This window comes from Stigmatopora argus, chromosome 8 (assembly GCF_051989625.1).
Source record: "Stigmatopora argus isolate UIUO_Sarg chromosome 8, RoL_Sarg_1.0, whole genome shotgun sequence".
In the NCBI taxonomy this organism is placed as follows: domain Eukaryota; kingdom Metazoa; phylum Chordata; class Actinopteri; order Syngnathiformes; family Syngnathidae; genus Stigmatopora; species Stigmatopora argus.
Window position 1 is genome coordinate 8,935,230 of NC_135394.1, and position 16,400 is coordinate 8,951,629.

The 16,400-nt window shown below is 38.4% G+C and overlaps 2 protein-coding genes and 2 long non-coding RNA genes across 7 annotated transcripts in view; 3 read left to right on the forward strand and 1 right to left on the reverse strand.

Moving 5' to 3' along the window:
* The window catches only part of usp24 (ubiquitin specific peptidase 24), a 30,941-nt gene extending 26,803 nt beyond the window's left edge, over window positions 1-4,138 (forward strand). The window contains exons 60-67 of one of the 2 annotated variants that reach the window (XM_077607061.1): window positions 21-134; window positions 203-268; window positions 335-401; window positions 776-854; window positions 953-1,028; window positions 1,113-1,199; window positions 1,473-1,583; window positions 2,491-4,138. In XM_077607061.1, the coding sequence (XP_077463187.1) occupies window positions 21-134; window positions 203-268; window positions 335-401; window positions 776-854; window positions 953-1,028; window positions 1,113-1,199; window positions 1,473-1,583; window positions 2,491-2,553 (663 nt within the window). In that variant the 3' untranslated portion in view covers window positions 2,554-4,138. Of the gene's footprint in view, window positions 1-20; window positions 135-202; window positions 402-775; window positions 859-952; window positions 1,029-1,112; window positions 1,200-1,472; window positions 1,584-2,490 lie in introns of those variants that run through there. The other variant, XR_013301301.1, reaches the window with a different exon arrangement.
* Window positions 4,139-5,429: 1,291 nt separating this feature from the next.
* LOC144079095 (uncharacterized) lies at window positions 5,430-7,774 on the forward strand. Of its 2 annotated transcripts, XR_013301416.1 has the most exons (7): window positions 5,430-5,660; window positions 5,844-5,929; window positions 6,949-7,067; window positions 7,131-7,249; window positions 7,313-7,431; window positions 7,495-7,613; window positions 7,676-7,774. It is a non-coding gene; the product is annotated as an uncharacterized LOC144079095 (long non-coding RNA). The 2 variants fall into 2 exon arrangements; XR_013301417.1 differs by lacking the exon at window positions 6,949-7,067 and having other exon boundaries at window positions 5,432-5,660.
* Window positions 7,775-7,813: 39 nt separating this feature from the next.
* LOC144079131 (uncharacterized) lies at window positions 7,814-11,163 on the reverse strand. Its single transcript, XR_013301432.1, has 4 exons — window positions 10,018-11,163; window positions 8,580-8,646; window positions 8,364-8,510; window positions 7,814-7,918 (listed from the first exon to the last, which is right to left on the reverse strand). It is a non-coding gene; the product is annotated as an uncharacterized LOC144079131 (long non-coding RNA).
* bloc1s2 (biogenesis of lysosomal organelles complex-1, subunit 2) lies at window positions 10,763-14,811 on the forward strand. 2 transcript variants are annotated; one of them, XM_077607695.1, is made up of 5 exons: window positions 10,763-10,997; window positions 11,715-11,848; window positions 11,949-12,068; window positions 12,151-12,255; window positions 12,747-14,811. In XM_077607695.1, exons 2-5 carry the CDS (start codon window positions 11,806-11,808, stop codon window positions 12,776-12,778), a joined length of 300 nt encoding a protein of 99 aa, XP_077463821.1. In that variant the 5' UTR covers window positions 10,763-10,997; window positions 11,715-11,805; the 3' UTR covers window positions 12,779-14,811. The 2 variants fall into 2 exon arrangements, with proteins under 2 accessions (XP_077463821.1, XP_077463820.1); XM_077607694.1 differs by having other exon boundaries at window positions 10,764-10,997; window positions 11,732-11,848; window positions 12,747-14,805.
* The last annotated feature ends 1,589 nt before the right edge of the window (window positions 14,812-16,400 follow it).

Consider the following 16,400-nt stretch of genomic DNA (forward strand, 5'->3'; position numbering starts at 1 on the left):
AGGCCCTTCTGGTAATTTAGGTGATGTTCGCCATGCGCGAGTTGTCGGGCCCCTTGACGCCGCTCATCAGCATGGTGACCTACTGCTCCTACTGCAATGAGCCTTTCTCTCTCGGTGTGCTGCAGCTCCTCAAGGTAACCGGCACACAACACAATGGTGTGGTGTGCCTTTATAAAGTTTTTGATTGATTGTACCTTGTTAGACTCAACTGGAGACGGCGCCACCTCACGAGTTGAAGAACATCTTCCAATTGCTGCAGGAGCTTCTGGCGAGTCCTCAGGCAACCCAGACTATTACATGTACATATTATTGATTTGTTAATGTTCTCCTTTAGGTAGTGGAGGATCCTTTACAGTCACAAAGGCTCAAGTATGCTTTTGAGTCAGAGAAAGGCCTGCTGGGTGAGTCACTATTGACATATTTGAAATGCTCAAATGGTTCTTGACACTTTTATTTACCGCAAAGACGGTGTTTTATTGCAAGAGTATCAAAATTCAGTTAAATGTCATAAAATGTTACTGTCAAGAGGTAATAAGATTTTTATTTACTTTTTTTATTGCAAAAGTATCGAAATTCAGTCAAATGTCATTAAAATGTTATTGTCAAGAGGTAATTTGATTTTTTTTGTAAATAAAAAAAATCAACTGTTATTTTCTTGGAAGTTGTGCATGTCTTTTTTTTTGTTTAGTTTAATTCTGTTGCTTTTTTCCCTACTAATTGCATTCCATCTATGAACTCCAAATATTTGTCCAGTAACGATAAATCTCATCCACAGCTTTAATGCACCAAAGTAACAACGTGGACAGCAGACGTTGCTACCAATGTGTCAAGTTCTTGGTCACATTGGCCCAAAAGTGGGTGGCAACCACAATCTATATAATAACATACAGTTATTTTTCTTTACATACACTGTTGTGAACATTTAAGACAAAACCAGCATGTGTGCCAGCAGGTGTGCTCCCGCCAAGGATTACTTCAAGGACCTTTCTGGACACTGGAGTTGGGCGGTCTTGTGGCTCCAGAAGAAGGTCGGCTTTGAAACCCAAACTTGTTTTTTTATGTTGATATTTGGAAGACGATGAGGTAATCACTCTTGTTTCACTTGGCCTCAGATGACAGAACATTACTGGACGCCGCAAAGTAACGTATCAAACGAGACCTCCACCAATAAGAGCTTCCAGCGTACTATTTCTGCGCAGGTACAGCAGATGTTTACATCAGACAATCATGTCGTTCATATTATACATTCAATTGTAGTGTTAATGTTGTCCGTCTTTAATGTTGAAAATAGTCATTCATTTTAAATGAAACTAATGGGTTCGTTAGAAGATGCCATTTGTAAAATCAAATGTTTTGAGACTGCATTTGAAGAGTGAGAAGTAAGTAAAAGAGGCGAATATTTGGAGCGAGGGAGTTCCTTCCTGTGTTTGGCGGCAGAGTGACTAAATAAATGTGTGTTTAAATCCATGAAGGATACGCTAGCCTATGCCACGGCCTTGTTGAACGAAAAGGAGCAGTCGGGCAGCAGCAACGGCTCCGACGGAAGCCCCGCCAACGAGAACGCCGAACGCAGCATACGACAGGTAAGCCCGATATGTTCCAATGGCATCTGTGTGAACGAGTGGGAAGGCAGCATGAGACTGGCAATTTTCCACCACCCACGATTGCAATTAGACAGACTTGGAGCAGCGCTGTTCTTTTTCTGACTCCATTTTTTTGTCACCATTGACAGCAGCATTGGATTGGATAACTTTATTCATCCCGTATTTGGGAAATTTCATTGTGATAGTAGCAAAAGGGTGAGAATGCAGATACAGGAAAGGCATAGTTACACATAGTTACAAGTTAGACAATACAGTCACAAAGACTGCAAGCTCATCAATGGCAAGCATACAAGGTCAATGTTTTTTATGACCTTATGATCCTTGTATTGATGTTATTATTTTGCTTTCATGCATTCAAAATTATTAAGAAAAAAATACATTTCTAGGCAGAGAAATTTAAAAAAAAATCTGAATAGTAAAGAAGAAATGGTAATGAAATTTGTTTTCTTTTATTTTTTTTCCTTAATAAATGACAAATACTTAATACAGTGTACCTTGGCAATAAAGTGGTCATCTTAAAAATTATTATCATTATTATTATTTCATTAAATTAATGCTACGACTGCTTTAGATTTTTTTTTCATGACTGCTTGTGTTTAAAAAAAGTTTATATTTAAATGTGACATATCTTTGATTATTTTATTCTTGTATTCTATGCAATTGCAGTAAACATAGCATAATTTGTGGACTAAGCCACTACTTTTTCCCCTCGTTTTCAATCCGATACTTTATTTTCCAGTGAAAATGAAAGCCGTTTTCTTGGAAAGTTTGGTGGGTGTGGCTTATACAGTTCCCACAATTATGGCGACTTCACTTATCGCAAATTCACTTTTTTCTGCTATTATGTTAAAAAAATATATATACTTCAAATTTTCTTCCACCACAGGGGTCCGAGTCTCCCATGATGCTCGGCGATTCCAAAAGCGACCTGGAGGACCTTGACCCTTAGCCCTTGTTCTCCCTGTGGAAGGCACGCGGGCTGAGAACCACACGGCCCCGATATCACTCGGGCTGCTCTGACTGGCCCGGGGGACGTTGAAAGAAAAAAACTCAACAGAAAAAGCCAATTGCAACAACGTGACGTGGAAGAGAGGAAAAAAGAAAAATGCCAAAAAAAAACAGAGAGAAACTCTTGAATTACTTCCAACAAGATGAATTATAAGGGCAGTTTGGATTAAAGGGGGAGTGAGCAGTCTTCCTCCTTTGGTGATCGTCTTTTTACAGCGGGGAGGGGGGTTATTTTACCGTTTTTTTCCGTTTCCCCCCCATTTTTTTCCTCACACTCACTCAACCGTAATCATTTATTCAAAGACCATGTTTTAAAAGTCCTTGAAAGAAACTTTGGATGCAAACACAAATCTCCACTTATCCGCAAGCACTTGCGTGGAACAAGTGGGGGACGAGACAGGGCAGGGGTGGGCGTGGGGGTCTCAGTATGCACTTTATTTGCCACGCACACCGCGCGCTTCCTCATGTTTTTTTTCTTCCAATTTTATTTTCATCGCTCATTTTAACACTACCCGCTACCCTTTTTTCCCTCTGCCTCTTTCCTCATGCAGGTTACTCTCAACAAAATGAGGACGGGGTTTAAAGGTCGCCGCCAATATGTCACATACACGCACACGTGTGTGCTTGGACGTGCCATGCATTCATAGCCTTTTTTTGTTGTTGTCTTTTACGCCATTTTTAACACATACTGCTCATAAACAATATTACCTCTGCTTTTTTTGGTGCCATACACACATGAAAGCGAATGCTTCTCAAAGCTAATATTACCTCTCCCTCGCTTTTACTTGCTTTTGTGCTGCCACAACACAGTTGCATGCCCTCCTAAATGCTCAAATACCCCCCAACATGCTTTTATTTGCCTTTTGGTGCCATTGAACTCTCTCTCTCACACACTCACAGACACCCCCACACATGGAGGAAGATGCATGTAGCGTTGACTCAATAACACACAATAGTAGCCCAGTTATCGGGAGTTCCGAAGTGCCTTAATCTCCCGGTAACTCCCACCACCGCTACAATCAACTCATCACATCATATGCGACAATAATGTAGTGACCGTGTGTGAGTGTTGGCTTTAAAAGGTCAATGTTTACACGGCGAGGACCTAGGAAGTCATTTGGACGGTCATTTTATCACAGGCCGCGCCACCCGCTAAACTTCCTGTTGTGACGCGTGTTTGTGTGTGTTGAAGTGACTTAAAGAAAAACAAACCTAGCCCTCACTGCTTTTCTCATGTGTTTCAAAGGAAAAAAATGAAATCACTTTTTCTTTTTTAATGTCAAGAAGGGGGTGGGGTATTGATGTAAGGGGAGGGGCATATGGAACTTGTGCAAGTTTTACTGTCAGTGGGATTTTTTTTTTTCTGACGATTCACAATCTGCCATCACACGTTTTTGTGTGAGTGTGTCTGTAACGCATGTTAAAACGCCCGAGTTTTAATTTGTACGACAAAAGTTTGATTATGGCGGGGTTGTGGGGAGGGAGATTTGATATAAAATAAACTGGAATGCACACGTTTTTGTAAACTGTTTTTGTATGGCTGTTTTTTTTATTTTCAGGTGGGCATTAGCCAATATGGTTTTCACAAAAAAAGGAAGAAAATTCAAGTGATTGACTTGCATAAGTCTGGTTCATCCTTGGGTGTAATTTCCAAGAGTATCATTGTCCTGGATGCTATGTCACTTTATTGGATGTTCCTGAGGTGGGGCTCAAAAAGTTACTTGCTCTTGTTTTCTTTGCAAAAAAAGTAAAATAGTTAACATAATCCAGCATCGTTTACTCCAGTGGAAAACTTTGAAGTACTAAATATTATAATCAAGCATGAACTGCACAAAATGAGCACTAAAAGCCACATGCAGTCTCAAATGTGAAACAGGTCGATGCCAATCAAGCTATTTGATTTCACTTGCCTACTGCTAAATGGCCACATCATTAGATACACAATTTCAGTCTCCCGCGGCAACAGCAGACGGTGACCCCCTCAGCGTCACCTCTGCCAAGCGCCTTCCACTCGGTCCCGATCCAACCTGGAGGACAGGACGGGTAGACGTGCGATTTGGACACTCAGCATTCAGAACCTGCAAGTATAAAATGACACTATATTTCCATCTATTTTGCTGTTTGTCTCAGGCTAAGCAAGTCATAACAGACCGCAGTTATATATATATATATATATATATATATATATATATAATAATGATATATAAATATATATATATATATATATATATATATATATATATATATATATATAATATAATTATATATAATTATATATATATATAATGACTATAAAACCTCTACTGCAGGTACAGCTTCCGACACATAAAATAATCATCAATAATAACCTCACACAATTGAAATATTATTTAGGAATATAGCCATATTTTAGTCACCAAAATCCTTTTTACCTGTACACAATATCCACCCTCCTTTATTTCTTCCTTCTTTTCTATTCTGTGATTCAGATATTTCTTAGGCCAGCAGAGAAGGCCTTGAAGACCCTGACGGCACACCACTGCCAAGTATCATTTAAATGTCTAGAAGTAAAAAACACTATAGTACATGTCATCACAATGTTCATAATGTGCAATACTGTATATTTTAAAGGATTAAAGCCCAACCAAAAAGTATTTACAGCTCCCCCCACTGACTAATGCACGTTATGATGAAAACAATGTATTTTTTCAAGTATGAAAGCCCAATCAACACGTATTTACAGCCCCGCCCCCGCCCCACCCACTGACTAATGCATGTTTATTATGAAAACATTTTTTTAAGTATTAAAGTCCAACCAAAAAGCATTTAAAGCCCCCCCTCCACACACACACACTGACTAACGCACGTTATTATGAAAACAATTTATATTTTGTGTGTGTCTATTTTTAATAGGCGTGGCCGAGGTCACAGTTCAAATTGCCGACGTCAAACCCCAAAATGGCTGATGAGCCAGGAGGCAACACGGGCGTGCACTGCAGAGCAGCTCAAAAGTGACGATTTGCCGAAGAAAGCCTGACAAACTTCTCACAGGACGATGCAGCACATTCGGTACGTTGTCATTTGGGGATTTCGAAGTCCCAGTTCTCGTCTTAAGAGTGATAAGAGCATGATTCGTTGACGTGATGTAGCCCCATGTGTGTGCAGACGGCAAAATGTTTGCAAACAAATTGGCTACATTGCGTTACCGATCGCTCTTTGTTTAAAAAGAAATCATTCCATTGTGTGTTTCAGTCCCTCAACGAGCACAGACTGCTGGGAAACATCAAGAATGTGGCCAAAACGACCAGAAAGGGGCATCTTGTCGACGGCATAACATGGTGAGTAATTTTTAAAAAGTTTCGATTTTCTCTATCCGTGTAATATTTAAACGTCAGCGTTCAGTATTCAAGGCTTTGCGCAATTGGCTCGATTTCATCATGATACATTAAAATTTTGAATGAAAACACTAACTAGCTTGGTGTTTTTTAATAGCAAAAACCTGTGGATAAGTCACCCACACAAATGCCATTAGTGGACGTGTAAGGAATACACAGTAATCCCTCGATTATCGCGGTTAATGTACACCAGACATGGCTGCGATAGATGAAAAACTATAAAGTAGGGTCATCCCTATTGAATTCAATTAAAAAAAATACCATAGTGGCAAGTGTAGTAGTAGCTTCCGCTTGAGTTTCACATCTTTCTGAACTTACAAATAATAATCGAACATAGGCTTTGTCATCATTGACTTGACAAAAGCCTAATTGTCTTCATACCCAGATAACTGCGTATGACAATTGGTAATTGGTACAAAAAAATTCTGCCATGTAGTGGAACTGTGCACTTGAATAGATTACAACTAACTTTAACTTTCTTAAAGACCTCAGTGAGACATTTATTCAACAATAGTGCAGGTATCATTTAAACATTTTTAAGAATGAATAGATTTGAAATAATTGATTGAAAAACTGAAGGCAGAAGTAGGATTTATTTTATTAATTATTTTCATGTAATTTGTGGGCCCCTGTCCAGTGTGTTTTCTATATTTCCCACCACATCAAGATCCTGATTATTTGTTTGTGGAGGAAAACATGAAAAATAGACTGGATAGGGGCCTTTAAAGACTCGGATCATTTTTTGTCGCTCTGCAGCAGACAAAGAAAACCAGACCATCAGGAGTATGTCTAATATTGTCTTTTGCAGTGTCTGAATAATGGGTACCCTTTTGATGTTTTATAGAAGAAAAAAGCCAAATGTAGGAGTTTTTTTTGTTAAATTTGACTTAATTAGGCCCTAGTCTGTATTTCTTTTTTATGTTACTTAATCTATTGTGCCTTGACCCCTTTTTGTTTTCCAGAGTTCCACCCAAGGAGGACAAGGTTTCCTGCCTATGTACAGATAGGCTGACGCACCCCCTCATTTCTCGGTGCTGGGGGTTACGCCAGAACCTATCTCCAAACTTTTTCAAAATAAAAGGTAAGACCTTGTGAATGTTTTTTTATTTAACTTGGTGTATTGACCCCTTTTTTTGTTTTCCAGAATTCCACCCAAGGGAGACAAGGTTTCCTGCCTATGTACAGATAGGCTGATGCACCCCCTCATTTCTCGGTGCTGGGGGTTACGCCAGAACCTATCTCCAAACTTTTTCAAAATAAAAGGTAAGACCTTGTGAATGTTTTTTTATTTAACTTGGTGTATTGACCCCTTTTTTTGTTTTCCAGAATTCCACCCAAGGGAGACAAGGTTTCCTGCCTATGTACAGATAGGCTGATGCACCCCCTCATTTCTCGGTGCTGGGGGTTACGCCAGAACCTATCTCCAAACTTTTTCAAAATAAAAGGTAAGACCTTGTGAATGTTTTTTTATTTAACTTGGTGTATTGACCCCTTTTTTTGTTTTCCAGAATTCCACCCAAGGGAGACAAGGTTTCCTGCCTATGTACAGATAGGCTGATGCACCCCCTCATTTCTCGGTGCTGGGGGTTACGCCAGAACCTATCTCCAAACTTTTTCAAAATAAAAGGTAAGATCTTTGAATGTTTTTTTTTACTGAACTTTGTGCCTTGACCCTTTTTTGTTTTCCAGAATTCCACCTGGAGTTTCTTCGTCCATATGAAAATTGATGAAGGCAAAACTGATTTAAAAATGCTTTTTCTATGTCATAATAAATTTTTTTAAATGTACACATGTTTGTCTTTATCTAACAAAAAATGCAAGTAACAATGCAAGATAAAACATTTATTTACAGGTACACATTTCAACTTTAACATACTTGGTCAGCATTACATTGAAGTGTTGATTGGAGTAGCCAGACTTTGGTTTATCCACCTGTAGACAGAAGACATTTTAGTTAAAGGTTCACAATTTTTTTTTTACACTTACAACTAACTTTTTGTAAAATACACTTAGAAAAAACACGGGGAATAAACACTTAGAATAAAATTAGAAGAAAGAAAATTAAAAAAAAGTGAAAACACTTAGAAAATAACATTAGGAAAAAAACTGGGGGTATATACACTTAGAAAATAAAATTTAAAAAAAGTTGGGAATAAATGATAAAATTAAAAAACACTTAGAAAATAAATTTTTAAAAAAGTTGGGGGAATAAACAGACAAGAAAATTAAAAAAATGGGAAAAACACTTAGAAAATAACATTAGGAAAAAAACTGGGGGTTTATACACTTAGAAAGTAACATTAGGAAAAAAGTTGGGGGAATAAACACAGTAAATACTTAGAATTCCTGCTCTAATGTTAACTGAGATCCTTCTTACCTTAAACATTGAGTCAAAGGGCTGTGGAAATGAATGGCCAGTTAAACATCACCATGATGATTTAGGCTTTTATTTAATTTGGATTTTCTGAAGTACAGAGACACCATATCATTCAAGTGGGCAACTTGCGAGGAAAATCTCTCAGGCCTGTTGCATGCAAAAGTTAGAATATATAGAATCGAGATTCAACTGGGGGGGTGGCGGGGGTCGTTTTACCTTCATCTGGCCCAGTCTCCTCTTCTATAACCCCAATAGTGCATTCTAGAAGAACTGCATCTTGGTCCTAAACAGGGGAAAATTTGCACACAAAAAAGCATAAGTTAGCATGTATAGAGCCTGGAGATTCAACAGATAGGCTTGGTTGTTTTTTGGGGGAAGTAGTTTTATCTTGATGCTAAACAGGGAAAACTTGATTTAATCAAGGTATTTGGGGGTTGCCAAACAATTACGGGATAGAGAAATCTTACAAGAAATTTAATAAACCATCAAGATAAAGAATGAAAATTAGTTAGCAAGTGCCAAGTGCTATTTTTCCTTTTTCAGACAAGGCGATTAAATATACAGACTGACGTTAACAGCTAGGACAAGGGTGTCAAACTCGGGTTGGTTCGCGGGTCGCAATAACGTCAACTCGACCATTTTTGAAATAATATTTTGATATGTTTTTCTATTTAAATTATACAGGGCCTATGTCCGATTATTATTAAAAAAAAACTATCAAAATCCCTAAATATTTAGTTTTTATAGATCTAAAAAAAAATGTTTGTTTGAGCTTTTTTTTTTCTTCATGAGGGAAAAAATCTTATAATAGTTTGTTTTTCATTTCAAAAGGAAACAAAATATTTTTGGGAATATGTTCAATATCAGAGTGGAAAACTGAATTTTTTAAAAACATATTTATTTTTAGATTTTACTAAATGCTTTTTGAACTAAAAACACAAAGGAAAAAATGGATTAAAAAATTAGAATAATTGATTTAAAAAGGGGAAAATGAGGAAATATAATATACATGTATAATCTTCATTTGAATTTGATCCTAACAGAAAGTCGGCACTCATGATATACTTTCTCGGGCCGCACAAAATGACGCGGCAGGCCAGATTTGGCTCCCGGGCTGCCGCTTTGACACCAGTGAGCTAGGAGAAAGTTGGCTTAAGAGTTTTGTTTAAGGCGATTAAATATACAGACTGACGTTAACAGCTAGGAGAAAGTTGGCTTAACAGATTTGTATAAGAGATTTTTTTTGTAAAAACAGAACAATTACAAATCGGCAAGGGGTGTTTAGCACTCGCAATGAAAACTATCATTACATACTACATGTCATTCTAGAGTGAGCATTTACCCAGCAAACTGTCGGTTGATGACTCGGCGTAGTTTGATTAAATTTAAAGTCTTGCCACACGACTCAATAATGGAGAGAAAACGAACAACATACTTTTTAAGTCAAATCGTGACGCTAACGCTAATGTTAACTAGTAACATACGGCACACAGCCGGTGAGGAAAAGCAGCGCAACCTTAAATTGTCGACGGTGTGGTAAACCTGGCATTAAACTAAGATATTTTTTGGCGTTTTGGGCTCGATTGATTGCTGAAAAATCTCCCGATAGCGTGATAAAAACGCATTTAGGCCAGTGAATTGCTATAGTCCTTACCTTGTTGGCGTGCTAGTCGACAGTCAGCGTGGGAAAGGCTTCCAAGAGGAACGGTTACGGCGCATGCGCTTAATTAACTCAGTTGCGTCACCAATAGGCGTAACCACGCCCATATTGTCCCGCTTGGAGAGATAAACACTCAAAATACATTGTTTTCATAATAACGTGTGTTAGTCAGTGACGCGTCGTGCATTTCACATTTAGGCTTTCAGTATTGCTATATCTGAATCAATCCAATCCTCAATAACTATTTCATGGCTATAAAACCAACCGGGGCAATTAATTCCACAAAGGGCCACAGTGGGTGCAGGTTTTCGTTCTAACCCATAAGAGGAAATCTTTCCACCAATCTGGTATCTTAGAAGCGCAATCAGGACCGGATTGCCCAGGTCTGCATGACCAAAGAAATCAAAACAAAGCTTTCGATTCAGAGTCAGACCTCAATCTTCGTCGACGTCAGAATCAAAATTGTAATTCATATCTTTTTTTTGCAAAAATCATTTAAACCACCTTGTACATTACAAACAAACAATAATACATTAAATATCAGATGTTGTGGTGGCAATTCGGAGTAGACCGTCAAGCTAACACAATTTGTTATACCACCGTAAAATGTTCCCGACGCAAGATGGACGGCAGATTTTTTACGCCGCCGACTTCACCCTTACACATCTAGATTCACATTTATTCTATCTAAAAGCGCGTCGAATTCAGCAGAAGTGAAAGGAGATGGCGGGCAAAGATCACGTGTTTCCAGTTCATGTCACATGACTCATGTGACAGAAAGAGGCGGGGCTGTCTGAATAAACACAAAATGGCCGCCGTCGGAGATGATGCCGCTGCAATGGACAGCATTTCACGGTCGCCTGGGGCCCATTCAACGCTCCTTAACGATCCCGTGGATTCAAGAAATACGGAGAAAAGTGTAGAGGACGTGAACGATGCACCGGTGCCTCTGGTTAAAAAACCCAACAACAATAGTGAGCAACAATGCGTTTCAGCTTCCGTAGCGTGCTAATGCTATCATTTAACAACAACGAATTGACAGAGTCCAGACTTGGAATTGAACCCGCGATCGCAGAACTGTGAGCCGACGCGCTAACCAATCTTCCACCCGATCGCTTCTAATATTTGATTCAAGTATTATATCAAAATCTTGAATTCAATATTATTTATTTTTTCTACAGTATATATGATATATTAGTATACATTTGAACTCCGAACCTAAAGAAGACCAATTTTTGTATCGTGATTATATTTAATCATGTGGGATATGAATGCAAATCTATTTATTTTTGCTAATAATTTCATTATTTGCTATTGATTAATTAATTGTTGCACTATAAGGTGCACTTAAAATACTTGCAATTTGTTGCATGTAAGTACTGGTGCAGGAAAATAATTAAAACACGCATTCATCAAAGCTATAAAGAATAATACTTTAAAAGAGATATAATAATTGCAAAGTTAAAAGATTCAGTACATTAATGTATTAATGCACCTTATAATCAGGTGTGTCTTGTGCATGAAAATAAACTAACTCTTAAATGCTTTTAAAAAAAAAAAATCCAGTGTCCACTGTTGTCAGAAAAGTATGATAGGGAATAGGCTTAAAATTCTTAAGGTGCAAAAAGTAAAATACAGGAAAATACTGGTGTTCGCATGCTTCGTTAGAGTTTTGGAATGATTTTTGTTAGAATTTTTACACTTCAAGGTGACGGGGGGGTGGAAACGGCAGAAGAAGCTGTGGAGCCAGCAGAGCCTGACATCAATGAGTTGTGTGGCGACATGTTTGAAAAAATGGCCATATTTCTTCAAGGAGAACTCACAGGTAGCTTCTATTCACTTATGACAACTTTCATTCAAAAATCTCAAACACAGCCACTTACCTTCATTCGTTTTTCCTCTTCTGTCACTAATGCATTTTTCAGCCACTTGCGAGGATTATCGTTTGTTGGAGAACATGAACAAGCTTACGAGTCTGAAATACATGGAGATGAAAGACATCAGCATCAACATCAGTCGAAACTTGCAGGACCTTAACAATAAATGTGAGTAAAATATGAAAGTAGCTTTCACCCTCAATCAAGGTATAATCACCACCTTTCTATTTTTGAATGTGCCTTTTCTTAGATGCTAGCCTCCAGCCCTACCTGGACCAAATAAATCAGATTGAAGAGCAAGTGTCTTCATTGGAACAAGCTGCTTATAAACTAGATGCGTATTCCAAAAAACTAGGTGAGAGACACGAAAACATGTCAAAATCTGCTTTGAGTTTTCCTTTATGGGTATTTTAAATTGAATTGAATGCTTTTATTGACATTATACAAGTATAATGAGATTTTAAGTGCACAAATAACAACAAACAAACATACAAATAAATAATCAATAAACAATAACATGAAATAATAAATAAATATGTAGACAACACAACAACAAATAGATAAATAATAATAAATAATGTGTAAAAAGGAGAGTGGAGGGGAAAATAATCAGACATTTGGGAATGTTTGCCAAATTAAGTCATACTTTTACACTACTATACTACGTTTTCCAATCGGAATAGTATTTGATTTCATTATTGTACTTAATTTTTTTTGAGTTTCTCATTGGTCATCTATTCGCCAGCAGGTGGCGATATCGCACCACAAACCAACTATATATATTTTTTAAATGTATTTTTTTTTAATTTGGTGTTCCAAACATGAGCTTGTTGCTTCTCATTGCAGAGGCCAGATTCAAGAAACTGGAGAAGCGATGAGGGCAGCAAACAGCTCCACGTAGCTTCCCGTCAGTCACCGTGACTAAAGCCAATTTGACATCTGATACGGCCCTGTAACCTGGGACGACACAAACTGACAGTCGAGGCTGCTTTGACTCGTAAACAACGGGTTAGTGAGGGGGGAGCAGCTCAAGGCTGCAGTGTTTTGCTTAGATTTAAAACACATATCAGCGAGTGGGGCAGCAAAGGTTGTACAAGAGTGAATGCGCACTTTATTTCAAGAGCCTCATCCTGCTTGGATGCTAGAATAGGACTTCACTTCTTAATGATCATCTGTCAAATGGAGAAAGATGATGCACGCAAACACGCCCCTCTGAAATAAAAACCTGAAATGTGTTTAAGACAAGTTTAAGTAATGTTTTGTATTCTAATACCTAAAACCTTTTTTTCCTTAAAAAAAAGTGCACTTATTGTGCAGTCTTGGTATTCTATCATAACTGGAAATATGCATGAGCTGTAAAACAAACAAACAAGTGACATAATGCCAAGAATTTATTGCCTTGGTCCACCTAAACCATCTCTTTTTTAGCCTTTTTGCTTTGGAAGAGTCATATTATATCTCTTTAATCAGACGTTTGATTAAAAAATATATTTATGAACACTGCTCTTTGCTGACATTACGTGGCATATCAAAATGCTTTGTGCATACAGTCCCAAAAAATCTTATCAATTCCTTCTCCAAAACACTTTCTTGCTTTAAAGTCATCGTAACTGATCTCAAACTCATCCTCCACCCCCACTAGAGAAAACGTGATCGGTCCTGCGTACGTGTGTGAGCGTGTGTTTATTTAAAACCTAATCTAAAGCAGGTCTTTGTCATTAGTCCAGTTGAGGCCCCGGCACGCAGCGGGAACTCATTATTCATACTGTAACATTATTTACTATTGCACTATGATCCTTCCCATGTCTACTTTTGCCCCCCTGCTTGTTTGCAAGCCCCTCCGGGTGTAAATCCAACTCCATCTCTCAGAGGCTTGGATCGTGGTCTATTAAATTATTGGTTTTTTTTCTGAACACGACGAGGTGCCAGCAGTCAGGCAAGAAAAGAGAAAGTAATTATTGGTAAATGTGGTCTTGGGTTACCGAGTGTTTGCGGAGTAGCATACCAACAAAAGCACGTCGTACTCGAGAAAGAAAGCTGGACACGAGACGAGACGGCTTATTAGTAATAGGAATGCTAACTCCAGTACAAGTTTTGGATAGAATTTAGTGAGCCAGTTGAAGAAGATACGATCACTTGTCACCATATAAATCAGCTTCAGTTTCAAATCTCTTACCTGGAATTGTTCTTTTTTTGCAAATATTGGCTGCAATTATGACAAAACGTTGTTTTAAATTGTGCTATCTAAATAAATTTGCCTTGCCTTGCTTAATAAAAACACGACTCTGCCAGCTTTGTCTATCTGTGACATGATAAAAGAACCTGAAATCCTTGAAAGCGGCTTTGACTTGTCGCTTAGCCTTGCAGATTATTTCATGGGGGAAAAATATACCGCGTTTCAGCTCCATAAATCTCTATATGAGGAAAGCAACAACAAGGCTCGCCACCACGCCACGCCACAGAGTTGTGTAACGCACAAATCAGCAAGCGAAAAGATTGTGAAACCGCTCATGAATGAATGCAATCCTCAGACACTTCAGTCCTTTTAGTGACCACATTTGTTTGGTCTTTTTCCAGCAGTGTCCCAAACACATCAGATTGGATTGCAAAACATAGATTTTATCCCCTTGAGTGAAGGAAATAGCTGTATAAACTAACCAAAAGTCATGTTGAAAGTATCTATTTTGCCCTTAAGCTATTCTTTCGCCATGTGTATTTCATATGGAAAGCAGACGAAAAAATGCTGTTGAAGCTTGTTAATTTTATAACTAAAATCCAAATATGTAGTGTATATGTGGTCGGTTGATTTGGGAATTAATGTAGTAGATGCTCACACGCTCAACTTTGTTACGTAACGCTGAAGAAGAGTTGCCGGACGACATTTGGAAGATCTCGTCTTTGTCTAGACTTCCCAAAAACGTGGTCTTGTCACAGCCTGGCTGCAATTGAGATCATCGCTGGCCTTTTTATTTTATGAAAATAAAAAGAAGCACTTTGTAAAACAAAAATTATCTTCATGTCTTGTGTTCCTAACCTCCCGGACCCCATCTCCTGTGTAATGACTGCATCCTTTGCAGTGATTTAACTTGGGATTTTAGTTGAGAGGAGCATAATTATGAAACCTGACTGAGCTCGTTTGGGTCACAAAGTTCTGCGGTTTCTCATGTTTCTCTCGTTCTTTAAACTTGGAGAAAACGCTGGTCCAATTTGACCCGTAGTAATGGCTTCTATTCCAAAAACATGAATTGTTTAGGCTGAAAACTTACAACTTATTGAGCCATGAAACTGTAGCAAACCTTGATTTTGCCGGTCAAATCTACGGAATTCAAAAGAATGATCCGCAAATGATCTGAATTTTAGATTGAAACGCCTCAAAATCAAATCCCACCCATCAATTATCTGAAAAATTTGTCCTCAAAAGTCTTTGGAGGAGGAGAGGAATGCCTTGGACTGGTTGCCATCCAGTTGCGTGACGCATATGAACAATTTACACTCACGCTTGCAAATTTGGACCACTCCGCCTTCAATTAAACCGACGATAAAGCGAAAGAAATACGACTCACAAAATAGTTAACGTCTCTACTTCAGTTTCACGTTTGTTTGTTTGAAAGTAGAACTTTAAAGCATAATATATTGGACCCTATTCAATGTTGCGGCTGTTTTAAAACCGCTTTTGCTTAACATTTCCCAGCAATGTCCTCTCGTTGCGACACGAGACATTTTGCTTGCATGCGCAGCACAAAGGAACACAATCGTCGTAACTTTGCCGTCAGTAAATAATTAGTGACAGAAAAAAGAAAGACCAAAAAAAAAAAAAATACATGTCCATGAGTTCGGCGTTTACGTCCCATAACGAAGCAGCCAATAGCTCTGGGAGGTATTTGAGTGCAAATATGAGCCACATGTTGAGATCTGAGAGTCCCGACTTCAAAAAGCCTCCACGAGAGGGGCATGACAAAGCCACATGAGGTCAACATTTGGCACTGGAATCACTCACACCTTCATGCACTTCGCGCATACACAAATGCGGATTTAAGATGCAAGACTGTACGTCCAATAAGAGATTTTTGAAATTCAAGCCCACCTGCAGGTGTGTTGATCTTGGAGTGTGACAGCCAACGCAATCTATTTTGATTGCGGCAAACTCTGAACGCCATCCTTCCATCATTGAGAGTCTAAAATGGGAACAGATGGGAAGCCCGTGATAATGGTTAGTAACAGAAAAAGCGGGGGCGCAAAACTACGGTGAACGACGAAAATACGGCTCAAAATTTGTTGACCTCTGACTTGTTTGGATTTGGAAGCAATTTTAAGGATGTAAAGGGTATTTTTGTATAACAGTCACCATCATGACGCTATCGTTAAATGTAGGCAATACTAATTCCGTTTTTTTGGTGAAATTCAGTCTCATGTATGCGGGGGACCTAGTTTACGACTGCGAAGAGGTCTATTACACTTTTTTTTTTTTACTAACAAGCAAAGACGTTAGAAGTGAGCACT

Coding starts and splice junctions, on each gene's coding strand:
- bloc1s2 (XM_077607694.1), top strand. CDS start 10,778: ATGTCACATGACTCATGTGACAGAAAGAGGCGGGGCTGTCTGAATAAA. Junction 10,998..11,731: donor TAAAAAACCCAACAACAATA/GTGAGCAACAAT, acceptor TTACACTTCAAG/GTGACGGGGGGGTGGAAACG. Junction 12,256..12,746: donor TGCGTATTCCAAAAAACTAG/GTGAGAGACACG, acceptor TTCTCATTGCAG/AGGCCAGATTCAAGAAACTG.